The 26986-nt window shown below is 38.1% G+C and overlaps 1 protein-coding gene across 1 annotated transcript in view; it reads left to right on the top strand.

Moving 5' to 3' along the window:
* Positions 1 to 26986, top strand: part of LOC127446253 (CKLF-like MARVEL transmembrane domain-containing protein 4) — a 35112-nt gene that overhangs the window by 4491 nt on the left and 3635 nt on the right. The window contains exons 2-3 of the mRNA XM_051707017.1: positions 7410 to 7586; positions 19748 to 19846. Of these exons, the coding sequence (XP_051562977.1) occupies positions 7410 to 7586; positions 19748 to 19846 (276 nt within the window). The remainder of the gene's footprint in view (positions 1 to 7409; positions 7587 to 19747; positions 19847 to 26986) is intronic.

Here is a 26986-nt window from a genome sequence, read left to right as displayed (position 1 = left end):
TCCGATTCATTTTGTGATGATGCATGAAAGCACACACAATAGCTAAGATAATAGACACAATTACATGCAACAGTTTTGTCTTTATGAAGATAACACTGTAGTGTCTTATGTGAAGCCAGTCACTGCATTTTCATAGGGAGTCAATTTGCTGGCAGGGAAATATTAATGGGCTGTTTGTCAACCTTAATATCAGTTTTGACTGTTTTGAGAAAGACTGCAGCTGGTCACATATCAGCTAAAAAGTCAAAGTCTTCCACAGGGTTATCAGAGACAGAAATGATAGGTTAAGAATGGACCTCTATAGTTTGTTTTATCACAAACCTGAAATGTTTACTTCTCATAGTGCCTACTGAAGGTCAAACCTTGCATGAACTATGAGCTCTTTCTTTGCTTGGGTAGACATGGGAAGAGAGTTGGTGTGGACCGTTTAGTATTTCAGCAATTTTCAAATGGGCAAGTTAGTGAGTAAAATATAAGATTGAAAAAAACTACACAGGATATGATACAGAAAGTTTCCACATTGCTTTTAAATTGCAACGTTCCAGTGATATCTCTTGGGATGTTTAGAGCTGCTGCTCAAAATCTTGTGATAAGTCATTCTGTACCTCATCAAAGTTTAACAGATATGTAATATATTAACTGTATAATAAATGCCTGAAATGGCTGAATCTAGCTGGTTAGATTTTAGTTCCTTTTATAGGTCCTCTGTTGTCTCACATTACCACATTTTGGTGGTGTATCCTCAGTGCCCTGTGTACTGGATATGTCCCCATTGTGTCCTGTTAACAAAGTTGAGTGGTAATTGGAATTATTTTTAAGGAAAAGAGAGCAAACTGATCTGTAGCACAGGACTTTTCACATGGCTGCATGTTTCCTGCTGTCAGCTTGCCAAGGATATTCAACCATGGCTGTTTCTCCATGCATTAGCCCAGTGGTTCCCAACCCTGTTCCTGGAGGCCCCCCAACACTGCACGTTTTGTATATCTCCCTTTTCTGACACACCCAATTCAGGTTAGAGTCTCCACTAACAAGCTGATGAGTTGAATCTGGTGTGTTTGATTAGGGAGATATCCAAAATGTGTAGTGTTGGGGGGCCTCCAGGAAAGGTTTGGGAACCACTACATTAACCAATGATTTACCTAAGGCCCCTGTGGAATAAGGAGGAGTCCTTTTGACTGTTTAATCCTTGTGAAGATAATGTTGTCCACATACAGATGCCGTTTTCATGGCTAAACCGTTCATATAAAATGATCATCCCATTCTAACGTTTGTAAAAAAAATGATCTATTAGACTGGATCCGTTCACCTTCTTCAATCGTAGTCATTCCATTTGGGTTTTCCATTAAACCTTCTGTTGTGGTCTGTCTGGTGAAATTACTAGGGTAATAATGAATGTGAGGTTGAGACATACACAAAAGTGTATTTTAATCAGATCATTTGCAAAAGTTTACATTCATAGTTTTTTCCATTAAACTGAACACCTTGAAATGTCTTTTGTTAGGAGCTACACAAATACCATCGCTGCACCCTTATGTTTCTGTGTTTTTATACAGCTTCCTTTGCTTAACCAGTTTGACTAGAAGACCCTATAATTTCTTCCCTGAAGGGCAAAAGCTGTTGTCCTGTGCAAGTTCTGAGAAATTAAGGCCTCATCCAAACTAATCTGTTTTGAGTTGAAAACTTGTTTGAGTTTTCAATTTCCTAACGTCATCATTTTCCAAAGTATGTGGTTATGGTGAGTGTTTTCGGAACGCTCCATTTTCAGTGGAGAAAACGCCGTTCCAGGATGAATGAGAGGAATAAACGTAGCAAAATTAAGTTTAAATTTATGCAAATTATGAGCGACATTCAGGAGTGACTACCTATGGGAGAAAAGGCAGTGGAGGCAGAGACTACTTACAGTATCAGAGATGGATCACTTCTATTAAAATGAATGGAAGAAATTGGAATGCCCAGTGGTCAACGGATGTAGAAAGGAAGTCCCGTCTTACAGGTAAAAGAGCCAGTCACCTTTTAGATAAAGTGAACTGACTTGCTAAAAAGACTTTGGTGGAGGTTACGTCATCTGTCTCCTGTGACATACTGGTGTCGAGTGCAGACAAGACAGAGAAGTTATAATATTGTTAGGGATTTACTGTTCTGTATCATTTGTCTGTAAACTAATGCATGGATATAATTAAACATTGATGGGTGGAAAACCGTGTTGGATATTGTCGGCATTCTGTGTGAGTTTGATTCATATTTTGATCATCTTGTTAATGATATGATGCAACGAGCACTGCTGCAGGTTATATAAAACACATGCAGAATGTTTACTTTTAGAAGCAAGAGAACAGATTCCTTGTCAAATTAGAACAATATCTTAGTTTTACCGGCAGTAAATCTCATCTGAGATCAGATTTTCTAAAGCTATGGCCAGTTGTGCAGTCCACCATTAATGTCAGAGCGACAGCTGAAGGAACGCCCACTAGCGACTTAATGTCATGTTTTGAATGGGGCTTTATGGTGCATTCACGTCATGTCAGAATTACTATAATTCCGAGATTCCGACTTGTAAAAACATTCATGTCTTTGTAGAACTAGTAATTGCATTTTGCAAGAACATGTATAGAGTTGAATTAATGTAGTGATAAATATTTTGCTGTTATCAATAACAAAGCCGTTTTAGCCTTATAAATGTTCTTCCGTAAATAACGGAACAGCTCAAAGTAGAATCTCAGAGTTGCCACCTCGTAATTACAGTAATTCTGACACAACATGAACGTAGCATTTGCCACAAGATTTTGGTGATGCCAGCTTATAGTTTTCTGATTCAGACATGTTAGTTAAGTGTAATATTATGGATGCAACATAAATGTGTCAGTTTACCTTGAAGGATAGAGTTTTTCAGGATATATTTTATATAGGAAAGTTAAATGTTATTGGAAGAACTCTCTCTGCAATGTAGGGAGCTTGATGGACTTACCAGATGCTTTTCACACATGTACATCTGTAAATGCATTCTCTCCAGCCACTCTCGCAAAACTAATGTAATGTGGAGAGTGCTTGTCTCCAAACATCTTCAAGGTTAAGGAGCTTTGGAATAGTGGTTTTAATTTTGCGTAAGAAACCAGCGCAATTCCCTTCAGGCGAGGAAAAGACTGTTGGATGGGAGCTGGAAGGCTCATTTCCGTTCAAGGAGGAGTGCTTGGAACACAATGCGAGCTGTCAGACCAAGCCCTCCTCAATAAATTTTCTGGGCACAACAGATGGCGTCTGTACAAACTGGAGATTTGACTCCATGTGGCCATTACAACAAGGACCTTGCTGATTGCCTAATGTCTCAGTTGTGGGGGGGGATTTTAAGTAGAGATTTTAATCTCTACTTAAAATCTCACCCAGCATGGGTTGTCTTTGCAGCTGACACCTGCTGCTTGTGGACCATGGGCTGTGCTGTGATTATTAAGATCAGTGACCTCATCTCCAAATACATGTCTTTGTTCTTCTTTATGATATTAGGAGGGGATCACAGTAAACTGAAGTGATAGTGGCTTTGCTGGAACTGTGACAGGAAGCAAGATGACATGAGCTGTCATTTATCTTTGCTCCACATTTCTCTAATGCGGTTAATGCAAATAAACCAGATTAGATAAAGATGGCTTTGTGTGTTTTAGTAAGAAAGAAATTATCAGTAGGGTAACAAGCTTAGGCTACATGAGGCCAACCCCTTACTAATAAAGCCTGTTTAGCTTGCAGATGAAATGTATCTGATGTACAACCTGTGAAAGTTAAATTGAAGTGTAAATACATTTTAGAAGCAATCTAGTGCTATGGGGACTTGATGTTTGGCAGTACCATCTGAATCATCACAGCAACAAACTCCAACACAGCGCACCGTGACTTTCTCTCCGGGGTAGAGATGGTGCTTAACACTCTGTAAAAGTGCACACACACACACCAGGTGAGTTCTTCCTTTCAAACAGCTAGATGGAGCTCAGCTGAATGGAACAGAATGCAGGGTCTTCTAAACTATTTTCAACTTAACTATTAAACTCTTAAAAATTAAGTAGTTATTGCGTCTCCTGTCAAGCCAACCACGGTTTGAAAATAGACGGTTTCGCCAGCCACAATGAAATAAACGGTGGTGCCTATTTAGATAATTAAGGTAACCTGAAGGAAGAGCAGAGAGAGGTGCTTTCTGAATATTCTTTCATCGAGTTGGCCAGCGAGTGTTCACATAATGACAAAATATGAGGCATTATATTTTGATTATGCCATTGTTTTTTACTTTTTGTTACAGACTATGTTATAACAGCCTATATAATTTGCGAGACACTGGAACAACAACGAGATGCAATGCTGCAGCCAAAGACATCATCCTGACTTACTCTGGCGGCCAAAAGTTTGGAATAATGTACAGATTTTGCTGTTTCGGAAGGAAATTGGTACTTTAATTCACCAAAGTGGCATTCAACTGATCACAGAGTATAGTCAGGACATTACTGATGTAAAAAACAGCACCATCACTCCAACACCTTATCCTTGAGTAATCATGCTAAATTGCTAATTTGGTACTAGAAAATCACTTATTATATCAAACACAGTTGAAAGCTATTTGGTTCGTTAAATGAAGCTTAACATTGTCTTTGTGTTTGTTTTTGAGTTGCCACAGTATGCAATAGACTGGCATGTCTTAAGGTCAATATTAGGTCAAAAATGGCAAAAAAGAAACAGCTTTCTCTAGAAACTCGTCAGTCAATCATTGTTTTGAGGAATGAAGGCTATTCAATGTTTGAAATTGCCAAAAAACTGAGGATTTCATACTAAGATGTAAACCACAGTCTTCAAAGACAAAGGACAACTGGCTCTAACAAGGACAGAAAGAGATGTGGAAGACCAGATTTACAACTAAACAAGAGGATAAGTACATCGGAGTCTCTAGTTTGAGAAATAGACGCCTCACATGTCCTCAGCTGACAGCTTCATTGAATTCTACCCGCTCAACACCAGTTTCATGTACAACAGTAAAGAGAAGACTCGGGGGTGCAGGCCTTATTGGAATAATTGCAAAGAAAAAGCCACTTTTGGAAAGAAAAACAAAAAGAAAGGGTTAGAGTGGGCAAAGACATTGGACAACAGATAATTGGAAAAGAGTGTTATGGATCTTAACCCCATTGAGCATTTGTGGGATCAGCTAGACTGTAAGGTGAGTGAGAAGTGCCCGACAAGACAGCCACATCTATGGCAAATGCTACAGGAAGCGTGGGGTGAAATGTCACCTGAGTATCTGGACAAAATGACAGCTAGAATGCCAAGGATCTGCAAAGCTGTCATTGCTGCACGTGGAGGATTTTTTGATGAGAATTTTTGAAGTAGTTTTTTCAAATTGTAATAGTAAGTTTTCACATTATTAATGTCCTGACTATACATTGTGATCAGTTGCATGCCACTTTGGGGAATAAAATTACCAATTTCTTTCCATAAGAGCAAAATCTGTACATTATTCCAAACTTTTGGCCGCGAGTGTATGTATGTATGTATGTTATATATATATATATACGTACACACCGATCAGCCATAACATTAAAACCATCTGCCTAATATTGTGAAGGTCCCCCCTCGTGCTGCCAAAACAGCGCCAACCCACATCTAGGAATAGCATAGTGTGTCAAGTTAGTGTGAATGTCCAAAATCAACAATAACTTTTAATGCAGTAATATTGTTCAGACAGTTTGGCCCTGTCACAAATGGTCCCCTCAGCCTTTGCAGTCCTCCTCTGAGTCCACCCTTTGGTGACATAGAGGGGCATGGACTGTGCAGTTAAAGACTGCTGCAAAGTCCAATCCAATTCAGGCTTCACTAAAGGGCACATTGGAGCCACCTAGGGGGCATGCTTGAGCACCCTTTTGAACCATAAATAACAAATGGAACACCCAATGGTCTTGTTTACATCACGGACACCCAGTGGTCTTGTTTACATCACAGACATGCATGCATATGGTGAAGGCCTTGAGACCACAAGTCCATATCAAGTGTACTTGGGACATTTCTCTATATGGGGACTAGGCAATTTAATTGAGCATGTCCAGTGTCTCCTGACATGGTAGGATGCTGCTATGGGAAGAGGGGGACTAAAAACTCAGTAACCAATGGGAATGATAGAGAGATCCACCAATGAACTCTTGTTTTGCTTATATAATTCACCATCTTGATGAATTTGTTGGCAGACTATCACTGTCATTCCATTAGCAAGCCTACTTCCAGTTTTTATCATCACAGAAATCATTAATTTCAGATGGAGGTTTCCTGATTGTGCTTTCATTCCTAGATGTGCTGAACACTTTATTTAGTGTCTGCTGTATGACAGCATCCGCTCTGGGCCAGCTGGAAATGGCCCCCGTCTGGATGTTGGAATGTTTCGTGGCAGTGGTTCTGTCTCCCCTGTTTGCCAACCTGTAATCTGTCTGAGGTTTTGTGCTGGAGAGTCAAGGCGGCATTACACCTAAATAGCACGTTAACCTCAAAATTCTTCCCATGCTGTGGTCTACAGATGAAGGTGGCGGGAAAACATTGGTGAACCCTCTGCGACTTCAACAGGGTTCAACATACTCCACAAGGCTCTGTTATGACCATAAGGAAAATGCATTACAAAACCTCCTAAATGTAGAGTCATTTAAACCTTTAAATACACTAGCTGGGTTTCCATAGAAATGTTTAGCATATTTTAAGCGAATTTCTAAAAATTCTTAATATTTGATATAATGGGGCTGAAATGGCTGCGATACCCACTTGCAACCAGTTTCCGCATACCTGGGAGCACCCGCTCTTAAAACTGTTCTGGCAGATTGTGAGGACCAACTTTATCAACCAGCTGTGGGTTAAACACTGCCAAATGACAAGGGCTATATTCAAAGAATTGTGTGCCAAGGTCTTATCTTTCATTGGGCCAGTCACATCAAGCTGTCGCACGCTCATAACACACTCACGAATGGTCAAAACACATCATCGTTTTGTGAATAAACTGTTACCATCACCTTAATATGAATTTTAACTTATGCGAAACTCTAGCAAATCCATGTCCTCCTAGCGCATTAAATTTTATGCAGATTTAGAAAGTTTATTCGCATATCAAGCATTACCGTTCAGGATTTCTTATGCGCAATTTCAAATATGCATAAAAATAGTTGGATGGAAACCCAGCTACTTTTGAAACTTGTGGTTTTTTGACTGCTCTTTATAAAGGAGCATATTGTATATTGTTATCTTTAATCAGACTCTATGAGTTCGTCTACCTTTTATGCAAACATCAGGCATTGTCTTTAGATCTACCTTTGAATTTTCGCTTTATAAAACAAAGCATGTTGTCTACCGCTGGGATCAATGCTTGATCTGATTATCTGTTGCTTTGTTTATTTGTCTCTCTGCTGCAGGTGCTGGCTCTCATCTCTTTCATCTGCATCGAGACCATAATGTCGTGCTCGCCCTGTGCCGGCATCTACCTCTTTGAGTTTGTCAGCTGCAGTGCCTTCGTCGTTACAGGCGTCTTGCTCCTCATCTTCAGTCTGAACCTGCACACCAAAGTGCCGCATGTCAACTGGAGTCTAACAGTATGTCATTCTTATTGACTCACTGATTGTGTTTTCCACACAAAGTAGCAATATCCTTCACAATGTTAGCCTTTTAAAGGATTAATTCCCCCATTTCGAAACCTGTATGAACATAAATGTCCTGTATGGAACATAAAAAGAGATGTTTTGTAGAATGTCCAGGCAGATCTTTTCCATACAATGAAAGAAACGGGTGACCCAGACTGACTGTCAAGCTCCAAAAGGACAAAAAACACAAAGACTATATTCCTAGTCTTCTAAAAAGCCATACCATATCTTGCATTAGAAACAGACTGAAACATAATTGACTTCTGTTTAATTTAAATATCTATGTCGTTATCTACTGGATTGAAATTTCTGACATTTTCTAACATGGAGCGTTTAAGTATTCATCTGAGAACTGAAAGAAAGTCTATGCTATGTAGGGTGACCAGATGTCCCGGTTTATCCGGGACAGTTACAGTTTCATGAGATGTGTCCTGACAATTCTCTAAAAAATTGAAGTATGTCCCAGTTTCAGCTGTTAGGCTCACTGATTTTTTTTCTTTGCATTAAAATATCCTCAAGGTCCATCTAGCTATATCTGGTATCATTTGCAATGAAGGATATCTGTTTCTTTGCTATTGCATGTTGATTTGACAATACTTCAGTCTAGTCTTTCAGCAAATCAGCTTTCAATGTATCTGGGTGCCATTACGAATACTTCATGGGCTTGCAGCTCGTTGTTGCCCTCTTTTGTCCTGTCAGCCAGCACAAGTTAGAAATGCCGAAATGAAAATGTGTTTTCAGTTGCAATTCGAAAAAAACAGATCCATTTCATTGCACGACACTTGAAAATGTAACAAGTTGTTTTGCTGTCACTGTCAATGTTATTTTTTCCAATTCTGTAAATGGTTGTGTGTTTCAACAAAGGTAAATCGGACATTGCAGTTCACATTTAGACAGCTAAGACAGACACACTGCACTTTTTATATAGTACATGCACTAAAATTAGATGTTGAATTGAAGTCTCAATCACCGGCAAGTCATATCAATATTATATATGTAATATGACATCCATCCATCCATCCATCCTGACCCATGTGTCCTGGTTTGAAACTTAAAAAATCTAGTCACCCTAATGCTATGGAAACAGTTTGTGACTGTGATTGACTATTTTACACTCAATCCAATTTGTGATGGCATCATATTTCAATAAGGGCAAGTGATGATAAACCATGAGAAAGCGAAAGTTATTTGATCTGCTGTCACTGATGATCAGCTGCCTACAAAATGAAGGGCTTTGCCGTTGCCATGATATTGTAGAAAAATAAGCTGCTCTGCTGTGTTTAGCACTGTCGAGGCCATGCACACAAGGTTTGTATTCCTCAGAATGGGAGCTCGTATGCTCACAGCTCTCATTAAACCCAATTCTAGCAAACATGAGTGGCCTCTCTTGGGAGATGAATTTACTGATTCACTGAAAAATTAATAAGGCATGATTCCCTTTGTCTCCCTGCCTATATATATATATATATACACACACACACACACACACACACACACACACACACACACACACTGACTCACACACAAAGCACAGCATAATTGGACCTCAGTGTAGTGGGTCTATTACAGAGCTTATGATGGAAAAGGCTGTCAGAGTTTTATTTCCAGAGCTATGCACATACCAAGCAAAGTAAAAGATTGTTAGTAGTAGCAGCGACCCACATTCAATGATAACTAGCATTGCGTTATGGTATACGCAAGAATATGTACTTTACCTCACACAGACATCGAGGAAGTGCCTCTACCATTTTCTGCAGAGAACTGGCTTTAAGTTTGAGCTTCTCTCTTTCCTTTAATATTTTATTTACCCACCCAAAAGGAGATGGACACAGTGGGACACTTATTTGCAAACTTGTTTTTCAAAAGTGTTAAAGTAACTACTCTTATATTTATGCAAAATGTTAGCCTTGTTAATGTCACCATTAACTTTCTTTCATCATTCAAGGCAAGTGAAAGGTGACTGAGGCTATCATTCCACCTAGCATCTCCTTTTGTACAGGTTTAGAACAACTGGAATGAGTATATTTTTGGGTGAACGATCCCCTTAAGGTACCTTTGAAGACAGAGCCTTGGTTCTGTCGAAATCCTTTGTTGATTTTGTTTTCTTTTGGCTCTTTTGCCACTTATAGGGATAGTGGAGAAATGACAGGAAATGGTGGAGAGAAGAAGGGGGGGAACAGGATTAGAAATCTCCATGACGTGTGCAATTGCGAGGCAATGTCTCCGACTGAGTTTTTGCATGTGTTGTGAAGAAGAGGTTAATGACTTCATGGACTGTCAACATGTCTTGGTTTATCGCCAAGATGTTTAAAAGGGTTTAGGGGACATGCAGTTGATGCATGTGAGTGTGTATGTTTGCAAATGTTTGTGTGTTTATTGTGAATACCGAAGGGTTGGGGTTTTGTTAGTGTTGCCATGGCTCATTAGAAGAACTATGATCTCTAGGATCATTTCAGCTGTGGTGGGGCTGAGGTTTTGGAATTAGCACCATCTCCTGCCAGACGGACCCCATCAGCCCCAGGCCTCTCATTTGTTGGATGCGCTGGGACGGCCGTTCTGTAACAGCCTGGCTCTCCTGTCCTTCCCTTTTGTATTTATATCTCTGGCTTTACTAACTTCACTGCTGCGCTTAAGGAACTTTCACATAATAGAGCTCTAAAAGTGATCTGCACTTTTTGTTGCTGAAATTACGCTCTCATGAGTTTGGCCCTGTAATTTTGGCCTTTGTCCCAGAAGAAGGTTTTTTATTTTGTGCTTTGAGATAAAGCTCTCTCAAACTCAGCACCAATTAAACTTCTGCCTATGAAGAGCAGAAATGTGGCTGCTCATGTTCAGTAGTTCTGGGTTTTGAGCAAAATCTGTTGATGTCTGCTGAAGTGGTTTAATTTTGAGCATATACACAAAGCTAGCTGGTAGTTCTGAGCTCTTTTGTCAACTCTGTGATGTTGCTAGTTGGTTCCAGAGGGGTAGTTGTGTGGGAAGGTTAGTTTATTGTGTAGCACCCTATTACCGCAGAATGCTTTCATGGTGTGATTCTGTGACTGGCTCAAAGGGGGCTGGCATGGTGACTGACATCATTGAACGTGATAAATCAGTAGAATGAGTACATTCAGCTCACAGTGGTAAGCTGGCACCATTGTACCCATTCACAAACCTCTGCCAGTTGACACTGTCTGTTTAACCACAAACACACACATTCTCAAAAAAAAAAAAAAAAAAACATGGTCATGGCCTTCATAGGTCTTGAAAACAACCAGTTATAAAAACATTTGTTCAAAATGAGGGGATAGTTATTAAAAAAAAAAAAAAAAATAGGTAATGGGGAAATTGATTGGTTTTAAATTGCATGCTTTAATAGAATGGCATTTCAGAGAAGTCATGCAGTGAACCTGTGATTATGTGATATGACTGAACATGAGCCAGAGGACATGTATGAGAGGGTTGGAGATGCACAAATGTAATTTGGAAGTCTGGATTTATTAAACTTGTTAAAAATTACAAATTAGTGGCGTTATCATCATGGAGACTTTGTAGATTTAATAAGTTTGTTTCTCTTGCTTTTTCTCATATTCTACAATATTATCAGTTAAAGTCCTGTGCAAATGTCTGTATGTGTGTGAGGCAATTACAGGATTACAAGATTTAGTTCCTCAGATTTACTCATAACCACTTGAAGCATTTCACCTGCATGTGTAGTAGTCATTTTTAATCCTTGAGTCAAGTTATGTGCTGTTGCTTTGCAAGTTATGAGCTAGAACTTGGCGTTCTTTTAAGTGACCACAATGAGATCATGTTGTGGGACGTTCTTTTTAAACTTCAGAATGTTTCATATTGATCAAAGTTTAAAATAATACTATACACAAATACTATACACAAAAATGGCAAAATGGGGCCTCATTTTTAATTTTGACATTTGTTGTCATTTTGGCCAAAACCCAAAGGGGGATGACAAAAGTGTAATTGGTGCCTTGCAGGAAGCATTTAACACTGTGTGGAGTGGATTAGAGTATGTACACACAGGACTGTTCTTGATTTTAAAAAAAGGCAGAAGGGAACACAGGGTGTTAAAATGCATAAGCTTAAAAAGCGTAAAACTTTCAACTTGCTATAAACTAGCTGTAACTATAGGCCTATACACGTCTTAAAAGTTCAGTTGATTTATGTTGAGTACTTATGTTGAGTAGTCAAAATGACCAAGATGCACATGACTAATGGTTTTTTAATATCTAATCCTCAATTGCCTTTTAGGGGTGTTTATTCATATTTTGTTACCTGGTGGGATTTGACCCCTTAAATTACATTTTATTAAAGATGAAATCAGAGTTTATGCTGTAATGAAGCCCAATCAACCTCTTATTCCCTGTCCCACATTTAGTACATACAGAGTGTGATATGCTCTCAACACACACACAAACATGTATACAGTATCAGCGAGGAAAGGCTTTTTAGCAACTTTATATGAAGCTCAAAATCTTGCCACAGGCAGATAAAGAGATACTGCTGAACATTCAGGATTAAGTTTTGTTTTTGCCCAGTAAACTTGGAATGGAAGCAGTCTTTCTTTTTCTTTTTTCTTGCACATTTCCAAAATCTATTGGCCTCCTGTTGCCTAAAGCAGTGTGTAACTCAGTATAAACGCACCACTGCGAATATTTGGCGCAGAGCATATACACCACAGAAGCGAGTTCTATCTCTGTCGAGACCCTACCTAATTCTCTTTCTTCCATCTCTTTCTCTCTCTTAGACACATATGCATTTATGTATACATGTTTCACATTGGCAGATTGTCTCTCCATGAATACACCACATGTGTGTAATAACTTTTTGACAGCATGTTGAATGGACCGCAGGTAACTGTTCTGCACCTCATTAACATACACCAATGGCCTTAGAAAATGCAAATCCTAATTTAAAGACATATCCTGCAGGTGATGTTGCACAAGTGTAGCTTAACCCACACATTATTTTTGGGGTCTGAGAGACCCCAAGGCCATTTTAATATATTGAACAATACACTGAAAAATACTTTAAATCAACCTGGTCGATACTTCATAACTTTTCTCAATCTTACGAGAACTGATAATATATAAAAGTTCAACTTGATAAAACTCTTTAAATGTCAAATTTTTTATGTTTGGGGTCTCAGAACCCCATACATAGAACATAAATACTGCAATCAATTTAGTACATGCTAGAATTCTGTGACCTGTGTACACAATGTAGAGAAACAGACACAATGTTACCAGAATGAAGACCAGTCACATTTCTGAAAAGTGTGTGGCAATTTTGCTGCAAAACAGATTTTTGAGCATCTTAAAGCTTGAATTGCTCCGATGGTAGGAATATTCCTTATTACGGTCCATAGACATGATTTATTGCGTTAATTACATTTTTTACGCATTATTTTTTATATAATTAATCGTATTGAATTAACATGTTAAATCAACAGCCCTAAGTTAGATGTATGTCAGAAGAACAGAAGCATTACAGTAGATCTGATCTTGAATCTCTCATAAAAAGTATGGAGGGCCACAGTGGCTAAGTATTTTGGAGATCTGAACCCAGGGTGAACACCATGGTTCCCAGTTTGCTTTTTCTAAACACAGCCCGCCAAAACACACGCATTCCTGAGAGTGCATTTCAAGGGCACTCATGACTCTCCTCTTGTTTGCATGCATTTTCTTCTTACCTACACTGCGTGCATATAAACTTTGTATTAAATAAGGCTATTGTGATTATTAATATTCATCGCATATTGCTTTGTGCTCAATACTGTGTTTAAGATGGGCATGGTTTTGCTTGAGTGTGAGTAAAAGCATGAGAGTGTCATGCGAGACAGTGTGGCCAATCTCTCCTATCATGCATTCTGTCACATGGGTGGCCATGCCTAAGTCACGCTGGAGTGCTTATTGGCTGCACATTGACAAGCCACCCAGCTTTATCCATTCTCTCCTCGCTGAGTGTGTATTTATTTAAGTTTTTGTGGATAAGGAGAGTGAAAGTGAGACTTTAATTTTGTACAGTGTGGGAAATCTGGCTGTTACCTTATTTAAAGTGTTAGTTCACCCAAAAATGAAAATTCTCTCATCATTTACTCACCCTCATGCCATCTAAGATGTGTATGACTTTCTTTCTTCGGCAGAACACTAACAAAGATTTTTATAAAAAAAATATCTCAGCTCTGTAGGTCCATACAATGCAAGTGAATTGTGTCCAGAACTTTGAAGCTTCAAAAAGCAGATCAAGTCAGCATAAACATAATTCATCAAACTCCAGTGGTTTAATCAATGACCTCTGAAGTGATCCAGTTGGTTTTGGGTGAGAAAAGACCAAAATATAACTCCTTTTTCAATGTAAAGTTTGACAGCAGTCTCCTTGGCGTTCATGATTTCAAGCTTGATTACAATTCCTATAGCGCCATCTACCACTATCTGTGCATACATCGAGCACAAGGAAGTGTAATCGAGCTTGAAATCATGACTGTGCTTAGAGACTGCAATGCTAAGATGTACAGTGAAAAAGGAGTTACATTTGGTCTGTTCTCACTCAAAACCAACTGGATCGTTTCAAAAGAAATTGATTATCCACTGGAGTCTTATGGCGTACCATTATGCTGACTTTATCTCCTTTTTGGAGCTTCAAAGTTTTGGTCACCATTCACTTGCATTGAATGGACCAGCAGAGCTGAAATATTCTTCCAAAAATCTTCGTTTCTGTTCTGCAGAAGAAAGAAAGTCAAACACATCTGGGATGACTTGAAGGTGAGTAAATGATGAGAGAATTTTCATTTTTGGGTGAACTGTTCCTTTGATGGATATCGACAACATCACATTAAAGGAATGGTTCACCAAAAATGATTTACCCACCCTCATGTCCTTATCCTATATGACTTTCTTTGATGAAAGGATACATTTTAAAGAATTTACTGGTCATTATTTTCCATTCAGTTACAACGTATGGAGACTTAACTTTCAAGCTTCAAATAAATTACCATAAAAATTACCTCAAAATTAATAAAATAAAAATAGTTCATACCACTTTTGTGCTATATTCCAAGTCTTCTGAAATCTTACGATAGCTTTGCATGAGAAACACACTGGAAATTAAGTTTAACACTTGGAGCACTTGGAATATAGGCTGCAGTGGCACAAAATCTTAAGGATTATTTTTAAGGTGGATCTATGATACCTTTAAGGCACTAATATACCTCTAGTGAAACCGAATTATATTCATCTTAAAAAATAACACTAAAATACAGTAACAGATGGTAACTTGTGCATATTATGGCCACGTATAGTGGGTTAGCATTAGCATTAGCACCATGAATGTAGAATGTAAAAATGACAAATTGCACATTATCTACTGCATATGCTGTATATATTACTACAAATCATCCTCGAGTGGTTAAAACAGCTTCTTTTACTGATCTTGTGTGAATTCTAATCATTGAATAAGGCGTGTAGTAACTGATAACACATAAAAGTCTCATTTTAATGTCACATTTGTTAATGTTTTACATGTAGTCTGTTGACAGGACAGTGTGCGCTTCATATTTCAATTTCAGTGTCCGAATGTTCGCAAACAGTATAGCGTTGCTGTTTCGACCTTCTCTCTAGCTCTGTGCGAAGAACGAAGAAGAACTTTGCTGTGAGTATATTGGAGCCTTTATGGTGCTTATGCATCCTTTTTGTAGTTTGAAAGTTTTAGTTCCAATTCCTTATAATTGCATGGAGCAGTACATTCTTCAAAATTTCTCCTTTTGTGTTCCTTGAAAGCAAAAAAATTAAATGGTTGGAATGACATGAGGGTGAGCAAATGATGACAATTTTCATTTTTGGGTGAATTTTTCCTTTAATGCATCCTCATTAGCAAAATAAAGATGCCCCTACTGCCCACGAGCTACATACTTTTATGTACAACATGTTTTACTCTTTCTAGAGCTGAGAGCAGAAAGCAGTCTGTATTCACTTGGCAACATCAAAGGCAGCAGTTCGTGCTGTGTTAGCCTGTGATGTGAAATTTGAGGTGCCAGCCAGTGAGGTTTACTTTGTGATGTGCTTTGAAAGGCTTGTTACATTTCATCCCCCGCAGTGCGATGGCTCAGACAAAATGCACGTTTATACCAGATTCTAAGCACTCAGGTCGGCTGGAGGTGTGCACAGAGGAGGCTTTGGCCTTGTGTCAGCATTCTCCAACTGGTTCCTCTCAACCTCGCTCTCTCCTGAAAGCTTTAACCCTGATTTGTGAAAGTATTACCATTATGACCATATTCATTTTTTCACTTTTTTTAAAACAACTTCACAGAGTTTAAAGTATAAAAGCAATAAACACAAATGGAAAATAGAGTCCCATACCTTTAACAGTGTCCAAACTTTACTTGGCATCTGTGTAAATGAATAATAATGTCTATAGAATGAGTTACACTATAAACAGCGGCACCAAACAGCATACTTAAGCCATGCTTAATAAATATATTAATGTCATTGCATATATAACAAAATATCAAACCAGGTGGCATCAGCAAACAATTTTTTAAATAGTTGTATGAACTTGGTTCCCCTCAAGTTCACACAGGTGCTCTAGCAGAGTAACCACATGTGTAGTTCATCACATGACAACCAGAAGTTATCCAAATACTTTTTGTCTTCATTTTTAACACTATATCTGTTGTTTTAGAATTTCAAACCTAACAAACTTTTTAAATGTTGCAAAATGTGCTTAGTTAAGTTGCCTACATGTCACTGAGTTTGGTGTTTTGGAGTCCACTGTTTGAAGGTAGTGAATTGTTGGTGTATTTGGCTTCCCCCTGCCTGTAAAACTGGATTACTGCACTCGGCACAATGACAACATGACCACACCTTACTTTCAGAATTTCTGTTTGGACTCATTGGTCATTCCAGTCTTGTCTTATTGTAGTCCGAAGTACCATGTGATTCTAAATTCTTAGAAATTTATTTTAGTTTATTTTTTTATTTTTTTTAAATATGTCATATTTAAATATGTTTTTTTAAAGACCTAATTCTATTCATTTTAGTTTTATTACATGAGCTAAGCTCCAAGGGCCGGATCTAAAAGAAAGTTGTTGTTTTTTTTTTTATGGGGTGGCAAATGGGTGGCATGAAGACTATGAGGGGTGACAACAACAAAGCAAGCACCTATGCATAGTTTTAAAGGATTAAAGATACCAAGCTTCGTGGCAACAAGTAGCTGATAGTTTATTTGTTGAAATCACTATCAAATTACACATATCCATGAATTTGTGAAACAATTGCATTTCCATAGATAGAGGAACCACATAGTAACCATTTTGCTACTGATTTTCTAACATATATATATATATATATATATATATATATATATACACAATATTGCCAAAAGTATTCGCTCACCCATCCAAATAATTGGATTCAGGTGTTCCAATCACTTCCATGGCCACAGGTGTATAAAATGAAGCACCTAGGCATGCAGACTGCTTCTACAAACATTTGTGAAAGAATGGGCTGCTCTCAGGAGCTCAGTGAATTCCATCGTGGTACTGTGATAGGATGCCACCTGTGCAACAAATCCAGTCGTGAAATTTCCTCGCTACTAAATATTCCACAGTCAACTGTCAGTGGTATTATAACAAAGTGGAAGCGATTGGGAATGACAGCAACTCAGCCACGAAGTGGTAGGCCACGTAAAATGACAGAGCGTGGTCAGCGGATGCTGAGGCGCAGAGTGCGCAGAGGTCGATATCAGTCAATAGCTACAGACTTCCAAAGTTCATGTGGCCTTCAGATTAGCTCAAGAACAGTGCGTAGAGAGCTTCATGGAATGGGTTTCCATGGCCGAGCAGCTGCATCCAAGCCATACATCACCAAGTGCAATGCAAAGCGTCGGATGCAGTGGTGTAAAGCACGCCACCACTGGACTCTAGAGCAGTGGAGACACGTTCTCTGGAGTGATGAATCACGCTTCTCCATCTGGCAATCTGATGGACGAGTCTGAGTTTGGCGGTTGCCAGGAGAACAGTACTTGTCTGACTGCATTGTGCCAACTGTGAAGTTTGGTGGAGGGGGATTATGGTGTGGGGTTGTTTTTCAGGAGCTGGGCTTGGCCCCTTAGTTCCAGTGAAAGGAACTCTGAATGCTTCAGCATACCAAGAGCGTTTGGACAATTCCATGCTCCCAACTTTGTGGGAACAGTTTGGGGATGGCCCCTTCCTGTTCCAACATGACTGCGCACCAGTGCACAAAGCAAGGTCCATAAAGACATGGATGAGCGAGTTTGGTGTGGAAGAACTTGACTGGCCTGCACAGAGTCCTGACCTCAACCCGATAGAGCACCTTTGGGATGAATTAGAGCGAAGACTGCGAGCCAGGCCTTCTCATCCAACATCAGTGTCTGACCTCACAAATGCGCTTCTGGAAGAATGGTCAAAAATTCCCATAAACACACTCCTAAACCTTGTGGAAAGCCTTCCCAGAAGAGTTGAAGCTGTTATAGCTGCAAAGGGTGGGCCGACGTCATATTAAACCCTATGGATTAAGAATGGGATGTCACTTAAGTTCATATGCGTCTAAAGGCAGATGAGCGAATACTTTTGGCAATATAGTGTATATATATATATATATATATATATATTAGATTTTTTATGTTTGTATTTTTACATAACAATAAAACATATAACAAAATATATATCTCCAGAGCACCAAGACATTGTCTGTTAAACACATCAACAAATTCTAAATGTTCTTTAGCTCCACATATAGAACCAGCAATCTAAAGTCAATGAATAGATCACACTTATTAAGCATCATTGGGGTAGGGACTGGGAAAAGCACAATCACAGGGCATAAAGAGGTACAAATTATGGTGATTAATAAAGACATGTTATGTAGAGCAGGGGTGTAAACCCTATTTTAAGTTGAGGGCAAGATTGGATTAAATGTTACCTTATACAGGCCGAATTGTTTTATTTTGTTAAATGTGTGAGTGATGTGCATACACATACAACATGAGTGCAAGGTGGCAAAACTCATTAATAATAATCATGTTATGCACAGTAAAAAAATATTTTAAATGATCTATTTTGATAAATAGTAATTTTTGATTACCAATTCAAGCACTCAATTTTTTTATCAATATCTTCATATCTACAGGCCACTATCAGTGTTGGGATTTTGATAGTTAGTACATAAATACATAGATCAGTACTGTAATTAAGAACATAAGTTGATTGGTCTAGTCTAGTGGTAAATTTTTTGCCTCTAGTTTAAGCGGTTCTGGGTACTAATATATAGCTCTTTATTTGTCTAAACCAACGATTGCATCTATACGTCAGTGGATGTATTTAATTTGATAGCATTTTGCTTAGCAATTCCACTGGAAAGGAGTGCAAGTTGCGGAAAAGCAAAGTGAGTAGAGCGTGAACACTCATAATAACTTTCAAAATAACACATTCCAGTGCCGGATCACCACTCAAAACACATACAGATAAAATAGAAACTCTTGCTCTAGAACTGGAGATCATAGACACATACCTGATGAAAGCTATAGAAGAAGTGGTGATGACATGTCCCAACCAACTGTCTCCACCAATAACCGATGCCTATCTAAAAAAAGTATTCAGTGAAGACTTGAAAACAACTGAGAAATTCACCTTTTACCTCTGTTTTTTCATGTAACTGTCCCTGTTGTCATTATTGTTGTGGTTGAGGAAATCCAAGCCCAAAAAAAATGCAAACGACGAAAACCCAAACACTGTGCACAGTCCTGTAGCAAGTACGCGATTGGCCGCTGACAAAATCAATCACGCGATCGGCCCGCTGTAGTCATTTATGCATTTGGTTAGAGTTGAAGCAGTTCGACATGAATAAACTCTTCCTGTACATTATGTCATCATCATAGTATACATAGTAGATTTTATACATAAGTATACTAAATGTTGGGATATCAGATGGGATGGCAATGCTTTTTTTAAGGGTGGCGGTTGCCACCCGATACCACCTTGGTAGATCCGCCCCTGTGAACTCAGTATCTTGTATGTTTTTAAAGATCAGCAATTCGTTGCAGACATAACAGCTGGTGTACAACATGTTAATCACATTCTCTCTTTTTCTCTCTTGCAGGATCTAATCAACACTGCCACCAGCACCTTATTCTTCTTTCTGGCTTCAGTGGTTTTGGCAGCTTTCAACCATAAAACTGGAGCAGAGATTGCAGCTGTGGTATCTATCCCCTTACTCAGCTATTTATTTAATGAATTCTGGCTAATATTCAGTTGTGGTTGTAGTCACTTTCAAATGTTTAGTCATTTCTGAAGTATTTTAAGTGGGACTTAATCTGCCAGGGATCTACTGCCCTCTTGTGACTGAAATGGAGTAACAGTATAGTTCCTAGAGAGAGAGTGTGATAAAGCCCCCATGCATTGGCTTGATGAGTGCATTTTTACCTGTGTTAATGTATTTCATATTGAAAAAGAATGTTGGTGTATCAGCTAAAGCTGATAAAAAATAAATAAATAATAAAAAATACATTATTATTATTTACTCAGTATTTATTATTAATAGTATTATTTATTATTAGTACTGTTTTTATAGTTAATAGTATGATAGTTAACAGAAACAATAATAAACATAATTCAGCAAATGGGAAGCAGAAATTCATAGATGCGATTTTAAATATGTAGATTTTGCATGTGCAGAAATAAATGACACATGTACACATTTAATCACACAATTACTGTAATAAGAAAGCTTTTTGGTGATATATTTGCAACATAAACAATCATTTCTGACTTCTGTGTTTATAAAAAAAAAAAAAAAATCAATTGTGCAAAATTCAGAAGTAGCTGGTGTTTAGTATAAAGTTTAGGTCAAAATACATTGATACTGTATTTCTCACTTTGCGCTGATAGTTTTGCACGAATATTTGACATCCGGTCGGGCGGTCGCCTATGGTCTAATCACATGAGTTGAAATATTTTAATACAGCCAAAGCTCAAATCAGATCTGAAAATGTCACATCCAGAGATGGTCGGAACCCCACTCAGCCCCCTTCCGACTCTCCATTGGAAATGACTGACTTCCGTTGTATCGTCTGTCATTTGTCAGATGCAGTGAAAAAGCAGCTTAAAGGTTCATTTTTGCTAGGTAAATTTGTAAGGAGTGCACTAGCACATAGGCAGCGCTAAGAGTGGGCTACCGGGGCTTTAGCCACGAATGTTTTCAGTAAAGCACCGAATGTTTTTATCATCATGTAGTGATGTCAAAAGTACCAGAGCTTCATAACAAGTTGATACTAAAATGTAATATTTTAATATTAAGTAATGTATGCAGAGGTGTCATGCTCATTAAGACTGAGGGGGACCTTGGATTTTTGAGCCAAAAGGATTTTGAATTGATTATTTGAACTTCCAGGAACTTTTTTGTCCCTTCAATAATTCAGTTAAATGATTATTGCATGTACAAAATAATGTCTGTGGCAGAAATCTTAATTCACATGTCTAATTTTTGTCAGTCCAAATCTAATCGAGTCACACATGTTCTATGCGTAGCGTCCCATGACTCCCGTGAAGATCGCATTCACGAGGAAGGTCGAGCAGCATGGGAAAGCGTGGTGTTATGGTAATTAAAACGAATGAATTGCATCAACTTCAGTGCAGTTAACATTTGCCCATTATGTGTGATCTCTGTGGAACAGTCAACCTTTTTTTTTGAATAGTGTAATATAGATTATGTTTATGTTTTTTGTTTGATCAGTCTCTGTTCATTTACTTTGGTGCATACATTTGACAGGTTTTTTGCTGTCTTTACACACTTTTTTCTTCATGTTTAAAGAAAGCAGCTCCTTATTATCTTATCATTCAGAGATAGGAAACATGTTTTCACTCTCTGTTGAGATGAAGCAGTTGTGGGCATCATAGCATTTGTGCTGCCACCTTTTGCACCTCCTCTCATGTCGTGCATGGAAAGTGGCTGCACAAAAGAGGTGGCAAGATGGCTAAAAATTATGTAAAACTGCCTGAAGATGTCAGATATGCACTCCACAACAACTAAACAACTGCAAGTTTAATTGTTATATTAAAAAAGTGATACTTTTGTATGTAATTTATTCTGGGTTGGGGGAATAGTGGTAGCGGTGGCTGACCTTGGTGCCCCCCTCAAAAAAAAATTGACACCAAATACTACTCTAACTCAATTCGGTACCCATGCACTGTCTTGTAGGCAGCTGCTGTTTATGTGCGCACATGCAAGAAGAGCGCCCGTGACTCGCGATTGCGGCTGTGTGTGAATGGTCGAAATGCCTGTCTTGGTGAGATATGGGAAATTGTGTTGAGTTGGTTCATTCAGATGCAGTAAGTACCAAATATTTTGATATTTATCCCTGAAAACAAAGAGTAATATATACAGATGTGCTCGAGAAATTTGCAAACTTTAAGTCACGAGTTAGGACGTTTGCGTTTTTGCCAACCTTCTTTATCTTCTAAAATACCACCTGACGAATCAGTAAAAGGCTATTAAACTGTTAATTGTACACAATGTGTGTTGAATTACGGAAAGTAAAAGGGACAAAATAGAGTTGTTTTTAGTACATAGTTTTAAAAGCACACAATTTCTGGTCTTTGAGCATACAGTATCTGAGGCCGAGACAAAAGTTAGTTGGACCTTTCAGTTTAAGGTTCAGGATTTATAAATTACAGCTCACAAATGTAACATTTAAACTTTTATCTTTTTATATTCTGATATTTCATCAAAGGATGGCCCCATACATATACTCTGGGCTAAGCCCTGAATATACACTGACCCTAGCACTGCCCCTGCACTTGCATATAAAGCTAACAGACATGGACTAAAAATGTAGGCTTTCCACAAAATTGAAAAGCTTGCTTTTTAAGTTTCTTTTAGTCTTCATTCCTTTTGTGTTGTCACTCAGAAAGCATTGATTACATTTTGTTCTCTTGAGGCCGATTTATACTTCTGCGCCAACTCCACGTCGTAGGCTTCGCATAGTGGCTAGCCATCCCCCATCATCCTGGGGTCTGTGGTTACAAAGCGGTCCAATTAGAGCTGTTGTGGCCTGGTTACATTTTTGGATAGGTACATGTCAGGCTACGGTGAATGCTGCACCGCAAATGCCTTAGCTACAGTACGTGTACCCCACAGCGTAGGTTCGACACAGAAGTATAAATCGGCCTTTATTCCATCCCACCTCTCTCTTTGCCTCTATCTGTCTTGTTTTCTTCTGCTTTTCTTTTACCTCAGGACTTTGAATATGTGTCAGTGCATTGCTGCTTTGCTCATTTGAGCATGTTAGTGTGTAACTGGAGCCGCCAAAAACATTTCACACCCACATAACTTTCCATTAAGTTTGTCTGTTTTGAGCCAACCTGCTTAGTTCTTGTGGCCAGGGTTGGGGAGTAACGGAATACATGTAACGGGATTATGTTTTTAAAATACAAAATATAAGTAACTGTATTCCACTACAGTTACAATTTAAATCATTGGTAATTAGAATACAGTTACATTCAAAGAGTATTTTGATTACTGAAGAGATTACTTTGCATTTTATTGTCATTTGTTTCGTTTAATATTTAGTCCTTTCAGATGGAAAACATTTATACATATAAATGATGTGATCCAAAGTGCATTTGAGCAGCAGTGAAACACTTTCTAATGATGTGTTACAGTCATACGAGCAGACAGAGAAGTAAGTTTGAAGTAAGTTTGGAGCAGAAGAAATAGAAAATACCTTGTGTAAATTTTCAGCTTTACGCTAAGCTAAAATGCTATTTCTAGCCATTTTACATGCATGTTACCAGGCACGATCATATTTTTTTATCAAGAAAATTCACGTTGGATCATAATAATTTTTTTTCTAGTAAGACCTTTGATATTTGGGCAAAAATCTTATTCTTGATAATAATTTTTTTATTGTTTTCCTGTAAAAATATCTAAAAATCCTTAAAACAAGATCAGTTAGATTTACTTTGTTTTAGAAACAACACTGCATAAGATATTTAGGTTTTTCAGAGAATGTATTTTTAACGTGTATTTTGTCTTACTGTACTGGCAGAGTTTTATTGTCAAAACAATTGAAAAAATCTACCAGTGCTGCAGAAGTAATCCAAAGTATTTAGAATACGTTACTGACCTTGAGTAATCTAACGGAATATGTTACAAATACATTTTACAGCATGTATTCTGTAATCTGTAGTGGAATACACAAAAGTAACCCTCCCAGTCCTGCTTGTGGCTGTGAAAAGGTTTGTTGTAGGTGGCCCATTCTTTATGCTGATTCAGGATCAGGTTCTCTTTGCTAAATCCTAACCTTAACCATTAGAGACATTTCAAAAATTACCTGAGATCAGCATAATTTCCACCAACACTCTGGAAGTTAAAAGCTGGGGATTTGAGCTGTGTTTGTGTGTTTTATGATACAGATGTTCTCAGTGGGAAACCACTTTAACACCCTGGGATTTTTCAGAACCACAGGGCACTGCAAAATTCCTTCAGCTCATACAGCCTGACAGAGAGAGAGACTATTTGCTGTTACCAGCCATTTTGGCTTAATTTAGTCAGTTCCCATAAACATGATCAAATGATTTAGAAATATAGTATCTTTAATGAAATCTCTCTCTCTCTCTCTCTCTATATCTATCTATCTATCTATCTATCTATCTATATATATATATATATATATATATATATATATATATATACACTGTATATAACAATCACTTTTACATGGCTCTTTGGAATACTTGATTCTTGTTGGTCTATTGCGGCATTCTGCAGTCAAATATTTTTATACAGTATAATGACATTTCAAATGTATATTTCACCATTTCCCCTGGCAACCAGTTTAATATACTGTGCTAGTTTATGCCTCTTCACTTGTCTTCTATTTCATGTTGATCTCTTTTTTCTTATACAGTAAAGTAAGTGAAAGTCAAATAATTGTTTCATATACATGTATTTATTTTTTTGGTAAGTAGCCGCTACATTTATCACAAATTAAACCCCATTAGGATGATACAAGATATTTATTTTGCAATAATGACTTGCTGACAGTACACTACCCCTTACATAACATTAATACTGTAAAGAAAAAATGACATTCATATCTTAAAGACACAGTACATTCATAGGTTAACTCTCTATTCCACCCATTTTCTTGACTTTGCAAGCATATGGTGCATGTAGGATGGCAATACAAATTTTAATAATGAAGGGATGAACTTTTTCTTGGTCAAAATATGTCCTGGTGGTCATTGTAATATCCTTTTCTGGCATTGTGCACTGTGTGACGGCTGCACATTTTTACTCTGGAAACTGCCCTTAGAAAATCTATTTTAATTGATTTTACACCCATAAAAAGCATAATTTTGTTAGTGTGTAAACTTAAAACATTAAATGTTTTATGTATTATTTGTATGTTATGAGGAATTGCTTAAATGTGTTGGTTGCCTAGAAGCAACATTGTGCAACATCGAAATGTGTACAGCTCACCTGTCCAGTGATGTCACCCATGCAGCCACTGTTGATAATATCACAGCTGTCATTCATGTATATACAGTATATATGTCCCTATATATATATATATATTCATAAAGTATTCAGACCCCTTCATATTTTGTTATGTTGCAGCCTTATGCTAAAATGCTTTAAATTGCTTTTTTAAATTTTTCTTCACATCAATCTACACTCCATAACACATAATGACAAAACAAAATCCAGATTCTTTATAACTTTGCAAATTTATTAAAAAGAAAAAACTGAAATATCACATTGACATAAGTATTTAGACCCTTAACTCAGTACTTAGTTGAAGCACCTTTGGCAGCGATTACAGCCTCAAGTCTTTTTGGGTATGATGCGACAAGCTTTGCACACCTGGATTTGAGGATTTTCTGACATTCTTCTCTGCAGATCCTCTCAAGCTTTGTCAGGTTGGATGGGGACCATCAGTGAGCAGACATTTTCAGATCTCTCCAGAGATGTTCGATTGGGTTCAAGTCCGGACTCTGGCTGGGGCACTCAAGGACATTCACAGAGTTGTCCCTAAGCCACTCTTGCGTTGTCTTGGTTGTGTGCTTAGGGTCATTGTCCTGTTGGATGGTGAACCTTCAGCCCAATCTGAGGTCCTTAGTGCTCTGGACCAGGCTTTCATTAAGGATATCTCTGTATTTTGCTGTGTTCAGCTTTCCTTCAACCCTGACCAGTCCCCCAGTCCCTGCTGCTGAAAAACACCACAACAGCATGATGCTACCACCACCATGCTTCACTTTTGGGATGGTATTGCACTGGTGATGAGCGGTGCCTGGTTTCTTCCAGATATGTCGCTTGGAATTGAGGCCAAATAGTTCAATCTTCCTGTCATCAGACCAGAGAATCTTGTTTCCTACAGTCTGAGAGTCCTTTAGGTGCTTTTTTGTGTCTTGCACTGAGGAGAGGCTTCTGTTTGGCCACTCTGCCATAAAGCCCAGATCGGTGGAGTGTTGCAGTGATGGTTGTCCTTCAGCAAGTTTCTCCCATCTCCGCACATGATCCCTGTAGCTCAACCAGAGTGACTATCGAGTTCTCTGTCACCTCTCTTACCAAGGCCCTTCTCTGCCGATTCCTCAGTTTGTCCGGGCAGCCAGCTCTAGGAAGAGTCCTGATTGTTTCAAACTTCTTCCATTTAAGAATTATGAGGCCACTGTGCCCTTGGAAACCTTCAGTGCAACCAACACATTTTTGTAGCCTTCCCCAGATCTGTGCCTCGACACAATCCTGTCTCTGAGCTCTGCAGGCAGTTCCTTTGACGTCATGGCCTGGTTTTTACTCTGATATGCATTTTCAGCTGTCAGACCTTATATAGACAGGTGTGTGCCTTTCCAAATCATTTCCAATCAATTGAATTTGCCACAGGTGGACTCCAATCAAAGTGTAGAAACATCTCAAAGATGATCCAGAGAAATGGGATACACCTGAGCTAAATTTTAAGTGTCATAGCAAAGGGTCTGAATACTTATGTCAATGTGATATTTTGGTGTTTTTCTTTTTAATACATTTGCAAAATTATCAAAAATCTGGTTTTTGCTTTGTCATTATTGGGTATGGAGTGTAGATTGATGTGAAAAAATAATAATAATTTAAAGCATTTTAGCATAAGGCTGCAACATAAAATGTGAAAAGAAAAAATGAAGTGGACTGAATACTATATGAATGCACTCTATATATGTATTATCCATTATCAAGCTGTCTAATTTTTTTAGTATATTTTAGTTAAATTTAGGTAAAAAGTTACTCACAATAAGACAATTATATTCGATTGTATATGATTATATATATATATATATATATATATATATATATATATATATA

Source organism: Myxocyprinus asiaticus, chromosome 1, assembly GCF_019703515.2.
Source record: "Myxocyprinus asiaticus isolate MX2 ecotype Aquarium Trade chromosome 1, UBuf_Myxa_2, whole genome shotgun sequence".
Lineage (NCBI taxonomy): Eukaryota > Metazoa > Chordata > Actinopteri > Cypriniformes > Catostomidae > Myxocyprinus > Myxocyprinus asiaticus.
This window is presented reverse-complemented; position numbering and strand designations above follow the sequence as displayed.